The sequence below is a fragment of the Plecotus auritus genome (genome assembly GCF_963455305.1).
Source record: "Plecotus auritus genome assembly, chromosome: 5".
Taxonomy (NCBI): Eukaryota; Metazoa; Chordata; class Mammalia; order Chiroptera; family Vespertilionidae; genus Plecotus; species Plecotus auritus.
In genome coordinates this window covers 168620066-168639669 of record NC_137776.1, presented here as the reverse complement: position 1 = coordinate 168639669, position 19604 = coordinate 168620066, and the positions used below count along the sequence as shown (strand labels likewise).

At 47.6% G+C, this 19604-nt stretch overlaps 2 protein-coding genes across 2 annotated transcripts in view; one reads left to right on the top strand and one right to left on the bottom strand.

The window, feature by feature from the left end:
- The first annotated feature begins 924 nt into the window (after window positions 1–924).
- Window positions 925–8555, top strand: SLC46A2 (solute carrier family 46 member 2). The gene is made up of 4 exons (XM_080668955.1): window positions 925–2178; window positions 3055–3138; window positions 3553–3709; window positions 7942–8555. The coding sequence occupies exons 1-4, from the start codon at window positions 1053–1055 to the stop codon at window positions 7997–7999; spliced, it is 1425 nt and encodes a 474-aa protein (XP_080525081.1). The 5' UTR covers window positions 925–1052; the 3' UTR covers window positions 8000–8555.
- A 3196-nt stretch (window positions 8556–11751) lies between these two features.
- Window positions 11752–19604, bottom strand: part of SNX30 (sorting nexin family member 30) — a 91972-nt gene continuing 84119 nt past the window's right edge. Inside the window, exon 9 of the mRNA XM_080668956.1 lies at window positions 11752–17612. Coding sequence (XP_080525082.1) covers window positions 17553–17612 — 60 coding nt within the window. The 3' untranslated portion in view covers window positions 11752–17552. The remainder of the gene's footprint in view (window positions 17613–19604) is intronic.

Genomic DNA, 19604 nt, shown 5'->3' with positions numbered 1-19604 from the left:
AGAGGGAAGGAAGGGAGGAAGGGAGGAAGGGAGGAAGGGAGGAAGGGAGGAAGGGAGGAAGGAAGGAAGGAAGGAAGGAAGGAAGGAAGGAAGGAAGGAAGGAAGGAAGGGAGCTTTGAGGGGACTGCCAGGCCAGCTCCACAGGGCACATCTTGAAGGGGGGTGTGACTAAGTGGGTCTTTCTCTTTGCAGAAGGCACAGTTGTCTGGGCCTGGACACAGGGGGCTGCCTACGGACAGGGAGGGGTAGAGAAGATTACGGCTCACCTAAAAACTACCTAAAGGACACATTTCTATAGAAACCCGTTTAGATGTAGTCCCTACACCCAGAAGTACATTATCCATGTGGCTTTATAAACTCTCCCTGCAGACTTGAGCTTCCCATGTGTGACTCTGGGTTCCGGCTCATTCACGCTGCCTGGCTGCGTCAGGGTTAAGCCCACAGGGGAAGAAGTTTGCATTCTGACTCTCCATCCCTGGGCAGCTCTCCATGATTGGCACATATCGCACCCCTCGTACATACTGTTACCCCTGCTCCACCCGCCACCCTGGTCCTCTTTGCAGAAGTGTGTGCTTAAAGGCGGAAGCGAGGCAGCCTGGGGGCTCTCAGCCCGTGCAGTGACAAGCCCTAGCTAGGAGATGCCCAGCGACCTGCGGGAGGTCCCGGCACTCCTGGCTGTGGGGAAATCTGAAATCGGCGCCTGGTCGGGCGGCTGCGCTCACTGGAGCAGCGTGATGCGCGGCCACGGGTGGGGACGCGAGGGCCAAGACTCGCTGTGCGCTCCTCTGCGCCTGGCCGCCCTAGACGGCCGCCGGCTCCAGGGGCGGGGGCGGAGGGGAGGGCGGAGCGCGGCCTTTTCTGGCTGGGGAGGCGTGGCCGCGGCCGGGAAGGTCACTTGGCCGCTGGGCTAGCTGCTGTCACAGGCGCCCCGCGCCCAGCTCAGTGGTTCTGTCTTCTCCAGGCTCACCCGTTCGCCCCAACTGCGCGGCTCGCATTTGCGCTCTGGAGCAGCGCGCACTGAGCAAGCTCCTCTATTCTCCATCAGAGATCCCATGGGTCCCCAGGCCACCTGCCCTTGCTGGGGCTTCCAGTCTCGCCTCCAGGTGAGGACCTGGATCGAGCCCGTGGTGGCCTCCACTCAGGTGGCCAGCTCCCTCTACGATGCGGGGCTGCTCCTAGTGCTGAAGGAATCCTTAGGGGCCAGAGTCTCCAACCACAGCGCCAGCCCGTCGCCCCGGGGGGCTCTAGAGGACCAACAGCAGAAGGCCATCTCCAATTTCTACATCATCTACAACGTCGTGACCGGCCTGACGCCCCTGCTGCCTGCCTACCTCCTGGGCTGGCTCAGCGACCGCTACCACCGCAAGATCTCAATTTGCGTGGCCCTGCTGGGCATCCTGCTCTGCCGCCTCGCGCTGCTGTTCAAGGTGCTGTGGGACTGGCCCGTGGAGGTGATGTACTGGGCCGTGGCGCTGAATGGACTCTGCGGAGGCCTCTCAGCGTACTGGGCCGGAGTTATATCCCTGGGCTCCCTCGGCTCCTCGGAGGGCGGCCGCTCGGTCCGCCTCATCTTTATTGACCTGATCCTGGGCCTGGGGGGATTCTGTGGGAGCATGGTCTCCGGGCATCTCTTCCAGCAGACGTCTGGGAAAGCCTGGCAGGGCCTGGTGCTGACGGCCTGCAGCGTGAGCTGTGCCTCTTTCGCCCTCTTCTACAGCCTCTTGGTCCTGAAGGTCCCCGAGTCGGTGGCCAAGCCCAGAAAGGCACTCTCCACTGTGGACACAGTGTCTGGCACGACTGGCACATATCGCACCCTAGATCCTGATCAGCCAGACATGCAGAGTGTGGTGGGGCATCCTCTATCTCCTGGGAAAGCAAAGCCCCCCAAAACCATGATTGTCCTGCTCTTTCTGGGTGCCATCATCTATGACCTGGCCGTGGTGGGCACAGTGGACGTGATGCCCCTGTTTGTGCTAAGGGCGCCTCTCAGTTGGAACCAGGTGCAGGTGGGCTATGGTATGGCCGCAGGGTACATCATCTTCATCACCAGTTTCCTGGGCGTCCTGGTCTTCTCCCGCTGCTTCCGGGATACCACCATGATCATGATTGGGATGGTCTCCTTTGGATCAGGAGCCCTCCTATTGAGTTTTGTGAAAGAGACGTACATGTTCTACATTGGTGAGTCTGACCTTCTTGGAGAGGCAAGACAAAGACACCCCTGAGTCATGGGGCTGACACCCAGGGATGCTGTGGTCTAGGTGTCCCAGCTCAGCACCAGGGATTATATCTGCTACCTAGGAAGTTCAAGGGAGACAGGATTATGTGCACTTGAGTTTATCTGTGTTGTATTGGGTATTGTGTTATCTGTATTGCCCATTGAAATGTTACCAGAGTGGTGTCCATGGCTCTAGAATGGCTTTGGATGGAGGAGATGGGGTTTGGTTTCTTCTCCCCAATTTTAAAGAGATAAAACATTGAATATTTCACCTGAAAAGATCCTTTAATTAAAATCATTTCGGGCCAAGCAAGAGCTTTCTAAAAATGGATTTACAAAAATTTCTCCATAAATGTTTTCTACACCTCATGTAATAATAAATTCCTTCAAGGAAGCAGAATGTAGTCTGTAATGTAATAAATTCCTTCAAGGAAGCAGAATGTAGTTTCCACGAGAGGACACAGCTCCAACAACCACAAGCAGACAGCTCCAGACCAACGCTCCAGCAGAGCTTTCTCCAATGATAAAAATGCTCTCTATCTGTTCTAAGATAGTAGCTACAAGCCACATGTGGCTATTGAGCACTTGAAATATGACTAGTGCATCATTTAAAATTTTATTTCATTTTAATCTATTTAAATAGCCACACATGGCTAGTGGCTAACATATTAGAAAGAATAACTTAAACTAGTTACCAAGAGGGCATGAGTCTTCGAGAGCAGGCCACATAGGAGCTACGGGAAGGGGGAATTCTAAGTGAGACCTTTGCTTTATTCTAATTCACACCTTGGCCAAAGATGGGCTATAGTGAGAAGTGTTCTTGTGTGATTTCTTTCCAGCTCGAGCCGTCATGCTGTTTGCTCTCATCCCCATCACAACCATTCGATCAGCAATGTCCAAACTCATCAAGGACTCCTCATACGGTGAGTAACATGAATCTCTCTGAGATTCTCTGCCCGGGCTGTTTCAGAGCTCTTTGGCTTGAGGCACAGGGTTTGGACTCACAGAAGACACACGAAGAGAGCTCCGGGAGCAATCTCAAATACTTCAGGAACACACTGATGTTCGTCCAGGGCAGAGGGAGGGAAAACAGGAGGGTGGGGCAGACTCAGAAAATCAGTCACCGGAGAGCCACAGTCAAAGGAAGACACTACTATTCACAGGCCACAGGTAGAGCCACAGAAGGGAGGCAGGAGTCCTGGTGAGATGAGCCATGAAGACTGAGAGGGAATCCTGGGAAGTGGGAGGGGTCTCCTGAGAGCTCCCAGGGATCCAGCTAGCTGGGAACAGGGAGGGAGCGCAGCCTATGTTCTTGGTGACCTCTGTTCCTTCCACAGGAAAGGTGTTTGTCATCCTGCAGCTGTTCCTGACTCTGACCTGGGTGGTGACATCCACGATGTATAATGAGATCTATCAGGTCACCATGGAAACGTTTGTTGGTACCTGCTTTGCTCTCTCCTCCTTTCTCTCCTTCCTGGCCATCGTTCCAATTGGGTAAGACAGGAGCAGCGTCCGCTGTTTGGGTTGGGACCCTGGGACTTAGGTCAAGGGCTGTTGGACAATCTCCAACGCATTACCATAAAGCATTGCTTATTTTCAGTGGGTTCTCACAGAAAGAAAAAAGTGCTGCAGTTCTTCCAAATTAATTATTTGGGAATTCCCCATAGTCATAAGTAATGAACAGAAGGCGCCAACCAGCTGGCTCACTTCCTGGCAGTTTTGTAATACAATTTATTTATAGGAGCCTCATACATTTCTTGTCATCAGAAGCCGGGATTAGAAAATCTCTTGAAGCTCTCAGCCCTCTTTGGTTTAGCCTGTTTAGGGGCGAGTACTCCCTCCTCACTTCTGTGCCCTCCCAGGGCTCGGCATCTGGCAGCCCCTGTGCTCAGTGCCCCTGAAATTTCATGGCCACTGGACGTGTGAGGTCCCTGGAAGACTTGGACAATTCCCTTGATGTCTTTGGGGGAATTGTCTCATTTGTAAAACAAAAGCACTCAAGTCTGGGAAATAACAGGCCAGAAAAAAGCTGGAAAAGCAAAGGAGAGGCATTCCAGGCCCTTGGCCAGAGCGCCAGCCCGAGTCATCACCAAACTGAACCACACGGAACAGTCTGGTCTTCGACCCCATCCCTGTCCCATGAAAATACGGAATGAGCCATACATGCAAGCCATGTCGGTGATGTTGAACTTTCCAGTAGTCACATTTAACAATGATAGAAGTAACAGGTGAAATCAATTTAATGACATATTTGATTTAACCCACTATATCCAAACTATCATTTTCACATGTTTACAAAATTAATCAATGAGATTTTTTTTTTTACGGAGTCTTTGAAATCTGGTATGGATTTCATGCCGACAGCGTGTCTCAATTTGGACTAGTCACATTTCAAGTGGTTAGGAGCCAGTGTGACTAGGGGCAGCACAGCTTGGAGTGTTTAAGGCCTTTCCCCCCTTCCCCTAAAGCACGTTCTCTCAGGCTTGTATCAATTCCAGCAGAAGAGAAAGGAATGCAACAAAAATATCCACAACAAGGTGCAAGGGATTTGATGTAGAGTTGCATTTTAAAGGGACCTGCCTAGGAGCACATAAGAGCTGCGCATATCAGTAATGATGGCATTACAGGCAGCAGGGCAGAAAATAAGTGAAGGCAGGTGGGAGAAGTAGAAAGTGGCCCTGATTTGAATTCTCACATTACATCACAACATGTGTCCCTGCCTGCATATGAAGGGACTGAGACAGAGGCCATCAATCATTAAGGCTTTTTACAGCCAGAACAGGCCAAGGCTGTACCATTAATCATTAAGTGACATCAACAGGAAAGACCAGTAGAACTCTAACCACAGAAAGAACAGCTACATTCCAAGGACATAAGAACCCAGGAAGACACGTCAGAGCAGGAGAGCCGAGGAGCCGTGGAGGACAGAAGGCTGGGAGGAGAGGTCCCTGGGTACAGCTGCCAACAGCCTATTTGCAAGAAGGGGCTTTGGCCCCAGCAGTTCCTGGTACCAATTTCAGTTACCGTAGAATCTGCCCTCTCCTGCTTGCTCTTCTTTATATGCAGTAGGGAGATGCCGAGGAAACAAATATCTGGCCCTGCCTATCTGCCGCCCACTGCCCACCCAACACACGCACTCAGCTGCTGCCTCGTGCTTCATAGAGAAAATAGAAGCCATCAGAGGAGAATGGTCCCATCTTTCCCAAAGTTCATCTACAAACCTACCTTCATTTGCATCCATCCTATTCTTCTCCTCCCCCACCCTTTAAAAAATGATAATAATTGCAAACACGTAAGTGTTCTTAATATGTGCCAGGCACTACTTTAATTATTTTATATATTTTAATTAGTGTAATACCCTCAAACAGTCCTCCTATATAATTTCTATCCCCATTTTGCAGGTCAGAAAACAGACTCTAAGGTATTATATAACTTGCCAAAGGTTACACAGCTAATAAGTGGCAGAAACAGGATTCGAACCCAGGCAGTCTCCCTTACCTACTACATGACATTGCTTCTTAGAAATGTCACCAGGTGTCTGGGTGCCACCTCTCCCATCTCCTCAGAGAGACCACTACTAGTTAGCTGCTATCTCGCTCCTGATTTCTTCCTACCAGAACTGACACATGATCCACTGCCCTTTCTCCTTCTCCTCCTTTCCCCACTCCTCCTCCTCTGTTTTATAGCCAAGTTCTCCAAAGGCTGGTCTGCACATGCTGTCTCATGTCCCCCCTCCCATTCACTTTGCAACCCTCAACAGACTTATGTCCCCAGCTCAAATCCCCCGAGCTGCTCTCACCAAGACTAAGATATGACTTCCGCAAAGCTGAATCCAGTGGACGCGCTGCCATCTCGCCCCACATGATTTCTCAGTGACCCCCAACACTGTTGATCACTCTTTCCTTGGGTGGCACTTGTCACTGTCACTCACCTTTCTCAACACCTCACTCTCCTGGTTGTTCTCCCACCTCTGTGATTGCTTCTTCTCCACAAACTCCCAAATGGAAGAATCTTTGGGGCTCTGCTCTGGGTTGTCTCTCACTTCATATTTTCTAAGTCATCTAAAGTACTCTCAAATTTTCAAATTATCATATAAATTTCTAAAATTGGATTCTGGACACCTTCCTAAGTCTGTTCTCCCTCCAGTCTTTCCCATCTCATTTCTACCACTCACCCAGGACAGAGATCAGATTCACCAATGTCCTCCCTCTTCTTCCTCTCTCTACCTGCAATCCATCAGGCCTCATTGATTCTACCTCCAAAATATGCCTCAACTTCATCCTTTTCTTTTTATCTTTCTGCTGCCATTCCTAGTCCAAAGCACTCATGACCGAATTAGCTTCTGAGCCATTCTCCCCACATCCACTCTTGTTCTCCTCCCATCTTTTCTTCACCAGGTGGCCAGAGCAATTTCCTGGGAGGGTAAATCAGATCATGTCATCTCTTGCTCAAAACTCTGCACTTGGCTTTCAATGTTCTTAGGATAAAACTCAAACATCTCACCACGGACCACAAGGTCCTGTGACATCTGGCCTTGCCAATCTCTCTAGGCTCCTATTCCTGCCACTAACCACCTTCCCCCCAACTCTATGCTTCAGCTCCAGTAGCCTCCCCTCATGCTCTGCCCCTTCCTCACCCACACATCTTTCTTAACCCAACTCACTGTGATCTTAAACACCATTTTCTCAAAAAGGATTTGAGAAAAATCCCCTTTTCAATCTGAAATAGATCCTTCTATTATATGCTGCCCAAGCCTCCTATACTTTTTCTTCATAGCATGACAGATGATGACTATCTGTTTCATGTACTTGCCCACTAGAGCGCAGGCTCCCTGGAGGGATCATGGCTGGATTGCCAGGTGTCCTCTGTGTCCAGTAGCTAACCTGGCATAAAAGAAGTACTCCAGTACATTTGTTTAATGAATGAATGATCTGTCAAAGGGTGTGGAACCTACTACCAGCACTGCTGATCATCACATCCCTGTGTTGCCTGTTGGCTGACCTTGAAGTCAGGGGCTGGCCATCACCATGTGGCTGTGCTATAGTGGTCCACCAAAGGGGTCAGCTGCAGAGTCAGGGCTCAACCCAGAGATCACATGGTCCTGGGCTGGCTTCCTCCAAGTCTTAGCTCTCCTCTTGCCAGTTTTATAATAATAAGTTTTAAGGGCAGTAAGTGTCCCTCTCTGTAGAATCCTGGGGCTCATGGAAGGTGGGAAATCAGAGAGATTGGAACTTTCCACAAAGCTTTCCCTTTGAGATTTGGATTTAAGCTCCTACCCCATCCAGCAGCTCCAAGTGTCCCATGTCATCCAGGAAGAGGTTAGAACCTGAAGTACCTAGAGCTCAAACAGATGAGAAAACCTCTGATGGACACACCAAAAGTCACACAGATCCAAGAGTTCAACTTAGAGCTATGCAGTCCTACACATTCATTTACCTAAAAATATGTTTATCAATGCAATGACTCATGGAAGAGGTAAAGAGGCTGTTGAAAGGCAGAAGATGAGGCAGCTAATTCTACTTGGGATTAGTGACCCTTGGTCTTGAGATACATGGGGAAGTTCATCCTCATGCAGAAGACGTAAGATGGACAGAGGATATAGCCTCTCCGTCTATCGGTGATAAAGAGATGACCAGAGCCCTCCCCACCATCAGTGAGGAGGAAAAAGCACATCTTTGCCCCAGTCCAGCTCTTCTCTTGTAATTCTCTCTTGTAAATTCTTACAGCATCATGGCCTATAAACAAGCCTCATGGTTGAAACATGCAGACATCACAGAGACATGAAGGTGCTGACCCACAGAAGCTGCAAACACCAGCAATGGCCAGGTCCCTCTGAAGACAAAGGGAGGGACCAGGAACTGGTGACCAAAGCAACCTACTGCTGAGAAACCTGAGTTCCAGCCAGTCAGCTTCGGATGACCTGCTCTGGCTTAGGGGTCCCTGGTGGGTGGGAAAAGCACTTTCCTGGTGATGGAAGACCTGTCTCAGCTTTCAGACACCCCTGACAGGCAGAGGTTAGGTTCTGCGGGCAGTAGAGCATGAACTTTAATGTTACATGCAAGCTGCACACACAGCCATACCAGGCTCTGCAAGGAGCTTCAGGCAGCAGCCTCCTTTTTTCCAGAAATTGTCTTCCAGGCTCCAAGGTATGGCTAACTGGTCACCTGGGTCCGGTGCTAGGAGTCCCATGTGAGAATTCAAACCAAACAGCTTCCAGCAACTCCTCAAACCAAAGCACGCATTTTCAACAGCCTGAGGGGAATGTCGAAGGGATGCTTTGTAAGAACTGCCAATAGTGAACATCAGCCAATATTTTTTAAATGAAAATAAAACCTTGGATAAAAGTTAGCTTTTTTTTTTCCCCCCCCTGCGGCCTTGCTAGCTGTGAACTCTCAGGAAAGATTCCAAGCTCTGGCACTTGGCTTTGGGGTAGTTTTGTTGTCATTGTTCTTGTTGTTTTTAAGAAGCGATTTTCAAGGCCTTTTCTTTAACAGAATATTAAATTGAATACTTTCAGTCAACAATACTTCCCGAAGTGAGTGGTCTGAAGGGAAGGGGAGAGGAAGTACAGGAAGAGCCATTTTATTTGAAGGTACTTTTATTGCCTATTTTATTTACACATATAAAAGCACACTCGCCTCCTCGTAAAATCAACATTCACGGTAAGTATGTGACTCAGTCTTTCCCAGGTCAGATTCCCTTCGTAACCACAGACACAGCATTCTTATACTGGGGTAAAACTTAGAGCTAGAGAATGCACTTAACTCGCAGAGCATCTGGGCTCAGAGGCTTTGTATCTCTGATCCTTTGCAGGGAAGGAACAAAACTTCTTGGTGCATCTACTGAGGTCCCAGCACCATGCTAAGTGCTGAGATACAGCGAGAATATGACTGCTCCTGCCCCAACAGAGTGCACTGTCCTAACAGAGTGTATTTTCAACTAAAAACAGTTTCACTCTAGGGAAATGGGGCTAGCTGTTGGAAGGTCTTAAGCAGGAACACGGAATGCTTCCCTTTGCATCTCTGAAAGAGCTCTCTGGCACACCGAGGATGAATCGATAGGGGAAGGAGTGAACAAGATTTGCAGAAAGGAGACAAGCAGAGAGACCCTTGCAGTAGCCCAGGTGAAGGATAATGGTGGACTGATATTGGGTAAGAAGCTATGAGGATGGAGAAATGTAGGTGGACTTGAAGAAACATTTGGAAGCTAGAGGTCAACAGGAGGTGGTGATAGATGGACTGTAGAGGGTGAGATAGATGGAGGCAAGAATGATTCGGATTTGGGTTTCAGGCAACTAGGAAGAAAGTAGAGCCCCTCACTGAGACAAGCAACATAAACCCAGAAGGTGGGATGGGGAAGGTGAGTTCAAGGCCATGCTCCCATCTAAATTCTCACCAATATGCTCATTCCTCTTGACTCTGCCTTCCACCCCAGTTGTAAATGATTCCCCCAACCTGAATGAATCTAATCATTGGCTTCTTCATTTCTGCTTCTGAAAAGCTTGCTCTGAACATCTAGAACAATCTCCTTATTTGTCCACATTGATCCTGCCATACACTCTGGGGTTTAACCTGACTAGGGCTCTCAAAGCCCCAATAGTGGCTCCTTTATGGGTGGGGCCCAACAATTGCTATTTTCACAAGCCTTTATGCTTAAAAATCAGGGTTCTAATCTGTGGTCCTGACTTTTTCTCCTTAAAATCTGTCTCTGGGTCCCCCTCCTCCTCTCCCTGCATCCTGAATTCTTGAGTCCCTCAAATCCATGTCCTTGGTTCTCTTCCCAAGTAATCTAGTTTACTTCCATGGACTCCAGAAGTCTCTTTCTAATAATCCAGTAACACCTCCACCTGGATCTCCTCAGACATAAATCCAAACCAAACTCCTCTTCTCCCACCCTATCCTCTAATATCTTTTATATTCTCCTCCTGATTGATTTCACAGTTCACCTCCCAGCTCCTAGGCTGGAGGTCTCCAAGTCATCTCTGGCCCCTTCTCTCACCACAGAAATCTCTTCAGTCAGCTCCCTTTCTATCACTTCTTGCCACTTTTGCAATCTACTCCCATCGAATCCTCCACATACTACTTCCATCGTCCTTTTAAAAGAAACCCATTGAAAAGGTATTAACCCCCCCCCAAAAAAAAAGGTATACCCCACTTCTTAATTTTCAATGGCAAAGCATCCAAAAAGTATAGTCATGGGAATATTCTTAATATCTAACTTGGCCATATTTAAACAAGTTCTAGGAAGAGTCTTCCCATAAGGGCTCTCCTATAATGGGTGCCCAGCAGACACTAGGTGCTTTGTATACATTATGCTAGTCCAGTGGTCAGCAAACTCATTAGTCAACAGAGCGAGCAACCCTTCAGGGGAGGCATGTCTTCATTCACAAATCACAACACTGGCATACACAGGCCTAGCTCCTGAGGGCGCCAGCCTGGCGCCTGGAAGTGTGAGGAGCCTGCAAGCCTCTCTGCTCTTCTAGCTTGGTGCAGTCAGCCCTGCTGGTGTCCATACCAAGTCTGTCTAGCTCAGCCATGGCTCTTGTCAGATCTTCATTGCATCTACTTTTCCTTGGACAACGTCATATCCTTGTCTTCATTTCAAGTATTAGATTGACTTATTGCTCAAAATTCTCATTCTGTTCATGTTTTCTACAAGCAGAATTCCCTGGCTGAGAGATAAAATTTTCCCAATGGGACATTTGAGGAGGTCAAATCAGGTTGATTCAGTCCATGCCCAGGTCATTGTCGAGGAGTAACTAAGATGCGCTTCTGGTCTGACTGCTCAAACTGAATTTCGTGATACAAACCACATGCAGAAATAAATTATATTCTATACATATTAAAAAATCACAACAACGCTGTGGTGAGAGTTCGGAGATGTGGCTTGCCTAAAGTTACAATTTAATGCCAAATCTCTCTCCTTCATCCACCTTGCTGCCTCATTTTGTATGGCTACATTATATTAATGACATCTACTATCAGTAAGCCAAATTTAACACCAGTTTAAGTCCACTTCCAGGCCATTGTCTTCATTAGGAAAGCTTAACCTAGCTTTCTGGCCTCTAATTTGCAACACACTGTAACACTCTAATGAACCACAGACATTTCTTCTTAAGGATTTTTAAATAACATCCAAGCAGTCAAAAAGAAATCAGGAAATGACTGGCCCTGGCCCAGAAAACGAGGTTGTGCTTTGCTATGGAGGGAGTAGGAAGAAGTCCTTCCTGTAACTCCGGGGCTGGCTGCCAGCCTCCCCGCCAATCCTGGTTTCATACACAGTTTTGTCTTGGTTACACTACAGACACTAGGTAGTTTCTTCATCTCCCCAAGCCAGTGCCAGCATGTAAATGTAGGAGACAGTGAATTGAGGATGAGTCTATAAAGAAGTGAAGAACAAAAACTGGTCAATTATATTTTGTTGCTGTTGCTCTATATATCCCGATTTTTGCAGGCAAGCTTTAGAGAAGAAGAAAAAAGAGAGACATGCATGTTTTTGCTCTTATAAAGGGGTACAAATGAGAACAAGACTCAAGGTAAAGAAAGCATCTTTTATAGATTTATTGGTCCATTACTTTAATTGAGGTAAAGAAACCTTGAAAATTTACAGGCTAACAGTTTATCAAGCAATACAAATTCTTTTGTTTACCTCAAAATGTAATACTAATCCCATAGTAAACAATGGACAGAATTGTTTATACACAAACATATGAAAAAAAAAAAAAGTGGACAAAACCTCGTGCCAACATAAAAAAATGCAACAAAAGGTCTTTTTCTTTTTACAATCTCTGGGTTCCACAACAGGGGGGAAAAGGTGACATTCTTTTTAAAATTTGGTACCTTCATGACACAAAGACTTTGATCTGTAAATAAATCACTTTCTCATCAACACACATTCTTGAATACATATTTTTTTATTCACAGCTTTTGATTTGGCTTAATGGCAGCATGGAGAGAGAACACATTTACACAGAGGACTTGATCAACACCTCAGAAGGTGTTTTTTTTTTTTTTTCTTTAGAAAATTTAAATGTAAATAATGACTTCTAAACATAAGAAATACGGTCCGTAATTTGGACATGACCTAAGCAAAGGGTTGTTTTTGTTTTGTCTTTTTCAACAGTTAAAATACAAGTAGAAAGTCTGCTGGCAGTTTATGTCATGGAAATACTATCAGGTATACATCATTTCTCCATGCATTCCCAACTCATAGACCTCAAGGGAGCAGGCACACAGAAGTACAGCGGACAGGGCATCTGCTGGCCGGAACCAAACCTCAGGGTGAGCAGGTGAATGGGGTGGACTGTTCAGAGCTGCTGGCTTGTTATTCGGGGAAGGCCCAGCTGACATGGCCACCATTTCAACATACTGAGTCATGTTTTTGTTTACAATCTACTTTCATCGCTCCATTTCCACACCGAGGAAAAAGCATCACCCCTTTTTCTTTGCAGTGTGTGGCTGGAGGGCTGGCCTGGGACGGTGAACCAGCCTGTCAGACAGGGGTGATGACAGCTGTTGCCTGCTCTCACCTGGCCTGCAGGGAGCCAGAATCCCCCAGTGAGAGCAGAGCACGTACAATACCCAGTCACTGGTTTTCACTGAAAAAGCCCTAGTAAAATTGACTAAATTATGTGAGTCAACACAATACGTTTTCTGTTTTTGGCATTTTAACCTGTGGAGCATTTCTTCCTGAAATGTGCTGGTCTGGTGCCCCCACAGTATCTCTTAAAAAGCTGCTCTGCAGAATCAGGGTAAACCTTTGATATTATCATAATCTATAGAGTTCTTTGTATCTATGTGATTTGTCGATGCTGATGCCATTTTTCCTCTACAATCAAAAGTGTGCCAAAAGGCACTAAGTTAGTCTTTCCCACTCTAAAACAAAATGGTCTTGTGGTCCCTGTGTGTCCTTACATTATCAAAAACATCATTTGGCAATAGCAATACTTAGCTTTCTCCTCCCAAAAGGCAGCCCTTATTATGAACCCTACTTTCTTACTTGTTTCTTTAAGAGGACTGAGGACTGACTATGTTAGACCTCTTGTATTTAAGCTGAACAACTGATTACATTTCTAAAAATTCTTTTCTTTTTTTTAAATCCAGAATCTAAAAAACACCCAATGAAAAATATTTTTAACAGGTGTTGACAAATTCTCAAAAAGTAGAGTCAGGCCTTTAACAGTATGTGGCATTTTAAAAAGTCTGGATTGGTTTATTTTCAAGTGTTAAGTACACAGAATGTTTATGTATGAGACACAGAATCTTACTGGTTTATTAAAGTTATTTTTTCAAAGCCCTTATTTACAGGCTCTCTATAGTAGTAAAAACTACCTGGATAATGCATTTTTCTGCCACACAGAAGGAATCAGACAGCCGTACCCGGAAAGCATTTCAAATACATATGATTAAGAAAGAACAATCAAACCCCCTGTAACAAAGTCCCACCCACCTTTTCTAATGTTGCCAGCCCTGTGCATGCTCTAATCCGTGCAGCTATGGGGAGACCAGACATCCCTCAAACAAAAAGCTAACCACCTACTGGGTAGACTGATCAAAAACCGGGTTTCTGGTTTAGTCATCTTGAGGACTTTTGAAAGTAAGAGGCAAACCCCCATTCCCAACATCATTTTGTCAACGGAGATGACCAAAGCGGTGTTACCCCAGCCTCATAATTAGATTAACCAGTTTCCACAAACCTTCAGAGTAGGCGTCTAGGAAGGCGGGGTCCAGGATGATACACCCGCCCTGACCACAGGCAGCCCATTTGCTCAGCAGAAGCACCTTTTAGCGCAGCCAGAGCGGAGCCCAGCTCTGGCCCATCCCAAGACTCAAACAGATGAGGCCAACATAGACCCAGGAGGCAGCTCTGGACCTCAATGTCCCTCCTGTCTCACCTGTCAGGACAGTACAGAGAATGACTGTTCTGCAATCCCATGAATGGCATTAAAAGAGCCACTGGTGCCCATGGTTTCAATGCTCCCAATCTCAGGGTCAAGTTACACAAACTCTGGGTTTCTTGGACTGATGCCGTCCCGAGAGAAACTCCACTGGCCGACTGCTGTGGGGCCATCACGCCTTCCTCTAAAGCAGAGCTTCCTGTCGTTCCGTCACAAAAGGCGGCCTCCCAGGAAATGAGCAGCAAGTGTGCGTGGATGGCGACTGAGAAAACATTCATTCAACAACATGCAGAACACGCTCCGGTGTGGCTGAAATTTGGCATGAAGATAAGCTTATGTTACATTCCCCAGGATCCCAGCGTGGTGCCGGGTTGTGTTATTTCAACTAAAGAAAGGTGTCTGGTGAGTTCAAGGAGCCGCACAGTGAAATACAAGCTGATCGCCTCCCAAATCGCACTTATCTGAGCTCACCGGGAATCGTCATTAAGCCTTACTAAAGGAGAAAGCCCCACCATGCAGGACAGGCCTCCTCCATCAGGGGCAGTGGTTCCTTGCAGAGTAGCCCAGGATCTTCTTGTAGGCCCAGCCCACGATAAGGAAGAGCAATGCCTGCATCTGCTGCCATCTTATCTTCACCACCACCTGCTCTCCAAAACCTGCTCAGTTTCTAGGAACCCTCTCTTCTGCCTTGGCCTGGATTTATGACCTGGTAAATGAAACCTGTTGTTTCCCAGGCCCGGGGGCAGCGGACGGGATGACTGTCTATCCCACTGCCATGTGCTTTCAAGCCTCACAACCTGCCCATGTCTGTCTGCCTGAGGCAAGGCGCATCTGCAAGCAAAAATCTCCTGGAAAATAAATATAAGACAGGAGTCGGTGCTCTCAGCACCACGGCTTCGTGGAGACAAGGAGGATGGGGTGACGAAGCCTCGATGAGGCAGTCTTTGGCACAGAAGTCTCTGGATCACACATCTCTCCTAGGGGATCAACCACCTTTGTGCTGATCGAGATGAAGAGGTGAATGCTTGGGCCTGCTGACCCTCAGGGGAGCCCTGGGAGGACTGGAGAGCCTCCCTCACTGCCTACCGTCCCTTTCCTTCTGGCCCTGACTCCTCACCTTAAGATGCCAGCTTAGGCCATTTCTCCAAGGAAGCCTGTACTACACACAGCTTTCCCCAGATTTACTACCAGTAGCATGCTGGAAGGCAGTTTGCCGTGTTTCAGCTTTTGCTGGTGTCTTACAGCACAGGAACATCACACGGGGGCCAAAGAGAGGAAGACAAAATCCCAAAATGCCCAAACCCTTTCAGAGCTAGTCTTTCACCTCCAGAAATGTCCAGAGATGACTGCAGACCCTACTCCCTTCCCCAAATGTCCCATGATGAACCTAGCAGACTACCGTCTAGTTTTCCTGTAACTCCTGCCATCGTTCTTTCTGAGTATTTATTACACTGGGCAACATTGTAAAAGCACACATTCCATAAGGCAAGGCTTCACACATTCCCAAAGATGAGTGTTCTCTGCTGGGCCAGTCTAGTGTCTTCTATCAAATATCAATAGAGAGCCATCAACCCACCCTGATTCTACCAGCAAGCGGTCAGGCTGGACCCGGGCACCCATGCCCACATCAACGTGATGGTTTAGAGGTAGAACGAAGCACTGAATCATCCCTCGGGGTAGATGGACTGTTCTTATCCATCTATTTCAATGTATCATTTCTAATCGTACCAAACTGAAAATTCACATCCAAGGATTTGAGCATAGCACAAACAGGGTCTAACAGTGCAGTGAAGTACCCATTGATATAAAAATTATAATTTAAACCGCAACTTTTTCAAACATGATGAAACAGAACCAACTGTCCTGTGCCGTCCAGCTGCTGTCCCGACAGCATCACAGCGTGGCTGACACCAGGTCAGCTCTGCCGTCGGAAGTGGAGTGGAGTGACTTCCACGTGCCGCCCGCTGGCTGGCGGCATCTGCAGGTTACCTTCCACGTGCAGCACTGTCTCCGCACAGCTGCTTCGTTAAAAAAAGAGAAAACTACCACGTATTTGAGGCTCAGATTTATAATTTTATAAGGATGAGCCAGAGAAGAAAGAGCACAAACATGATATGTAGCTTCCTTTCAGGAGAAGAAAAAACCTAGTTGGAAGATAGATCTTTTTTTCCCCCATTGGCTTGTTTGATGTTGATTTTAAAAGTAAACCTGGTAATAGTTTGGAATAAAGACTAGATGCAGCCAGCAGGCCCCAGGAAGTTGGCTACAAACTGACCTTAGCTCAACCAGAAGCAGAGTCCCCTGCCGCTGGAGTCATAGTGCAGGTTCGACCGGGGACTGACTTTCCTCCTGCTCAGAAATAGTAGGGGTTAAAGCACTTCCTGTAGGACACTCACACTGAGTTTGCAGAATCTCGACTGTGTTATAACCACACGCCAGCCTCTCACCAACACATTGCCTGAGCACTCAGTGGACGTAATAGGAAACATTAAACTAGGACTTTTTGGTGAGGTAAAGGCAATTGCACAAAGCAGATGTGGGAAGCGGGGCTTGGTGTCTGCCCCATGATCTCAACAACAGGGGGAGCTACCCTGACTTGGAGACTATAGCTACTCCCCCACAGGCCTACTCTCTACTTTGATGACATTTCACAAACAAAAACAACAACATGGAAGGACGTCACAGAGAAAAATGCACCTTTTTTTCATTTTACACAAAAACAGTTTCCAATCTTCCGCATTCTAGTGTCAGAAACAAGTTTGGGGAGCCCTGTCCTCCAGCTCCCCGAGGCATCGCATAAGGACAAGGACACTGCTGGCTGGCTCTAGTTCGGATGCATTTAGACACTGATTTAAATGGCCCCACGGGAACCAGAAACCATCAGACGGGCACCACTCATCACGAGCAGGCCACTGTACATTAAGGACCTTCCACGGAGGTGCCAATACCTCCTGCCGGGCTGGGACATGTCGTTGCCCACAGAGGTCAGTCCAGAGCTGCTGTGTGTCCATGGGAAGTAAGAATGGCCTCCTGTGTGTACCTTCCTCACATCCCTGAAAAGCGGGGCCCGGGTTCTCTTCCGCAACAGGCAGCTCCGCTGTCCCAGGACAGGAAACAGTGACAAGATGTCAGAGTGTCAACTGAGGATGTCTGGTCCCTCACTTTCGAATCTTCGTAGTGTTCCGTGTCATAGGTTCCTTCACAGCACGGAGGTCTGCGGCTTTAGCTGAGAGATGATTATAGCCTTACACCTCCGCCAAGGAATAAATACTAAGTGAAAACAACTGTCAGACAAAGGCAGGTGGGGAAGGGAAAGAAATACACGAGTAGAGATGTTTCTGTGGTTGCTTGCTCGGTGCCTGCTCTCTGGCACAGCAGGGACATTCCGGGATGGCGTGTGTGCCCTGTGTAGGTGGAAGAGCCTCTGTCCCCAGAAGGAACTCACTTGGCCTCTTGCTTCTCCTGTAGAAGTGGAATAATCGACTCCCACGCCATGAGGCACTGAAACAACAACACGGGGCACGGAGTATCAGCATCGGGTTTCAGATTTCAGGGTCAGCTTCTTAGTTCTGCTCTAATCCTGCCGATCCTGCTGGGTGACCTTGTCTAATGATGCCCACATGCGTTATCCATAACTACTAGCAAGGGAGGAGGTAACAGGTGCTGGTTTCAAATATTTCACCCCCATTTCTACAAAAGATACACAGCGTCTGTACAAGGTCGCAATGCACTGTCCATACTAAATGCTCACATCCAGTGAGTGGAAATGGAGTCACTGAGAGAAATTCCTTCCCTTCAAAAAGCAGAGAAGAGACCAGGCTGCAAACCCTTGATGAGGCCCTAGGTTCTCAGCCAGGATGGGGACATGGCTCCAGGTATGGGTGGTGCCTGCATAAGGCTGTAAGTCACACTGGAATGAGTCAGCCACCTGGCTCCGAGGGGGTGGAAACCCGCTCTTCCTCCCCAACTTCACTTTTGCTTGTATGGCGGCTCCAGGAGCTCCCAACTGGGACAATGGTGGGAGGGAACTCTGGATTTATTGTTTCATCATGTCCAAACACTGCCACGTATTTTACATTCACTATCAGTAGTCCTCACGACACACACACACACACACACACACACACACACACTTCATAGGTGAGGAAAATGAGACCCAGGAGGTTAAGTAACTTGCCCAAGACACACTGCTAGTAAATGGCAGAGCTCATGACTCCAAAACAAGAGTTCTTCCGACTATACCAATCCCCCTGCACCTCAGGTCCGCAGACAACTTGGGCTCGCTCCTCTAAGACCACCCTACTCAGCAGAACTGATTTTCCCTTTGACAAGTCTTTTGCAAAGAGGGACGGGCAGGGGAATCACACAAGGCCTTTCTTTGAAGCAGGAATATGTGCTGAGTCATTTGGGGGTGAATTCAGAGGAGATGGGAGGAAAGAGGCATCCTTAGGTCAAGAGTAGTGAAATCACTCCCTGCTACTCTTTCTTGGTGACTCTGAGGTTGGAGAAGAAGCCAGACGCAGAGCTTACTTTCAGAACCAGAGACCAGGGCGGGGTCCAAGGCATTCTGGGTCCTGCTCTCTCCCTTAAGGATCCTTCTGTGTCAGCGATGGATCCAAGGTCACACCAGTTTTCCTTTTAATCCTCAAATGCTTAAGCTTTTTCTGACCTTGCATATGTTGCACATGTTGTTCCCTTTGCCTGGAATACTTACTCCCCAAGTCCTTGTCTCTGAGAATCAGATTAAATGCAATTTCCTCAGTTTGGCCTTTCCTGCCCACTCCACTTGCCCCTTCCTGTCCCTAATCTGAATTATGCCCCCAGTACTTTCTCCCAGTTTCCTGTTCTTTCCCTCACTCTGCAGTGGTGGCATTATTGTACCAATGCATATCCTCCACCAGACTGAGGGCTCGTTAATGGCAGGGGTCCTGCTGTTTTGTTTATTAATGTGTACCCACCCCTTGCACACAGCAGATACACAGAAAGCATTTGTTAAATGTACGTAGGAGCCAAGATGAGGTCCCAAGACAGTGACCCTATTTGTGATAGAAGGGAATTTATGAAAAAAGCTGTTTTTGTTTCCCTTGTAATTCTACATGCCTTTTAAAAAGATATTTAAAGTCTGTTTTAAAACAAAACAAAACAGTATTTTGATAAGGGGTCTACAGGCCTCAGCAAATGACCAAAGGGATCCATGGCACAATGGAAGTAAGGAACCCCTGGAGGTAGAACCACAGCAGGTGATTGCTTTAAGCTGCAACCCCAAAGCCTCCATTAAAGTAACCCCAAAACCACATTAATGTAACCCCAAACCTCCGCTGACTGGGGCATCCCTGTGCTGAAGGCCTGACTGATTCTGGGAAGTGGCGAGCTGCCAGGGCCAAAGGACACGGAAGAGAAAACCACTTCCATCAGCAGTGACTGCAACTGAAACCCCGGTGGGGGTTCTGCTCCCAAAATCAGCACCACATCAAGCACAGCTGGGCACAGACA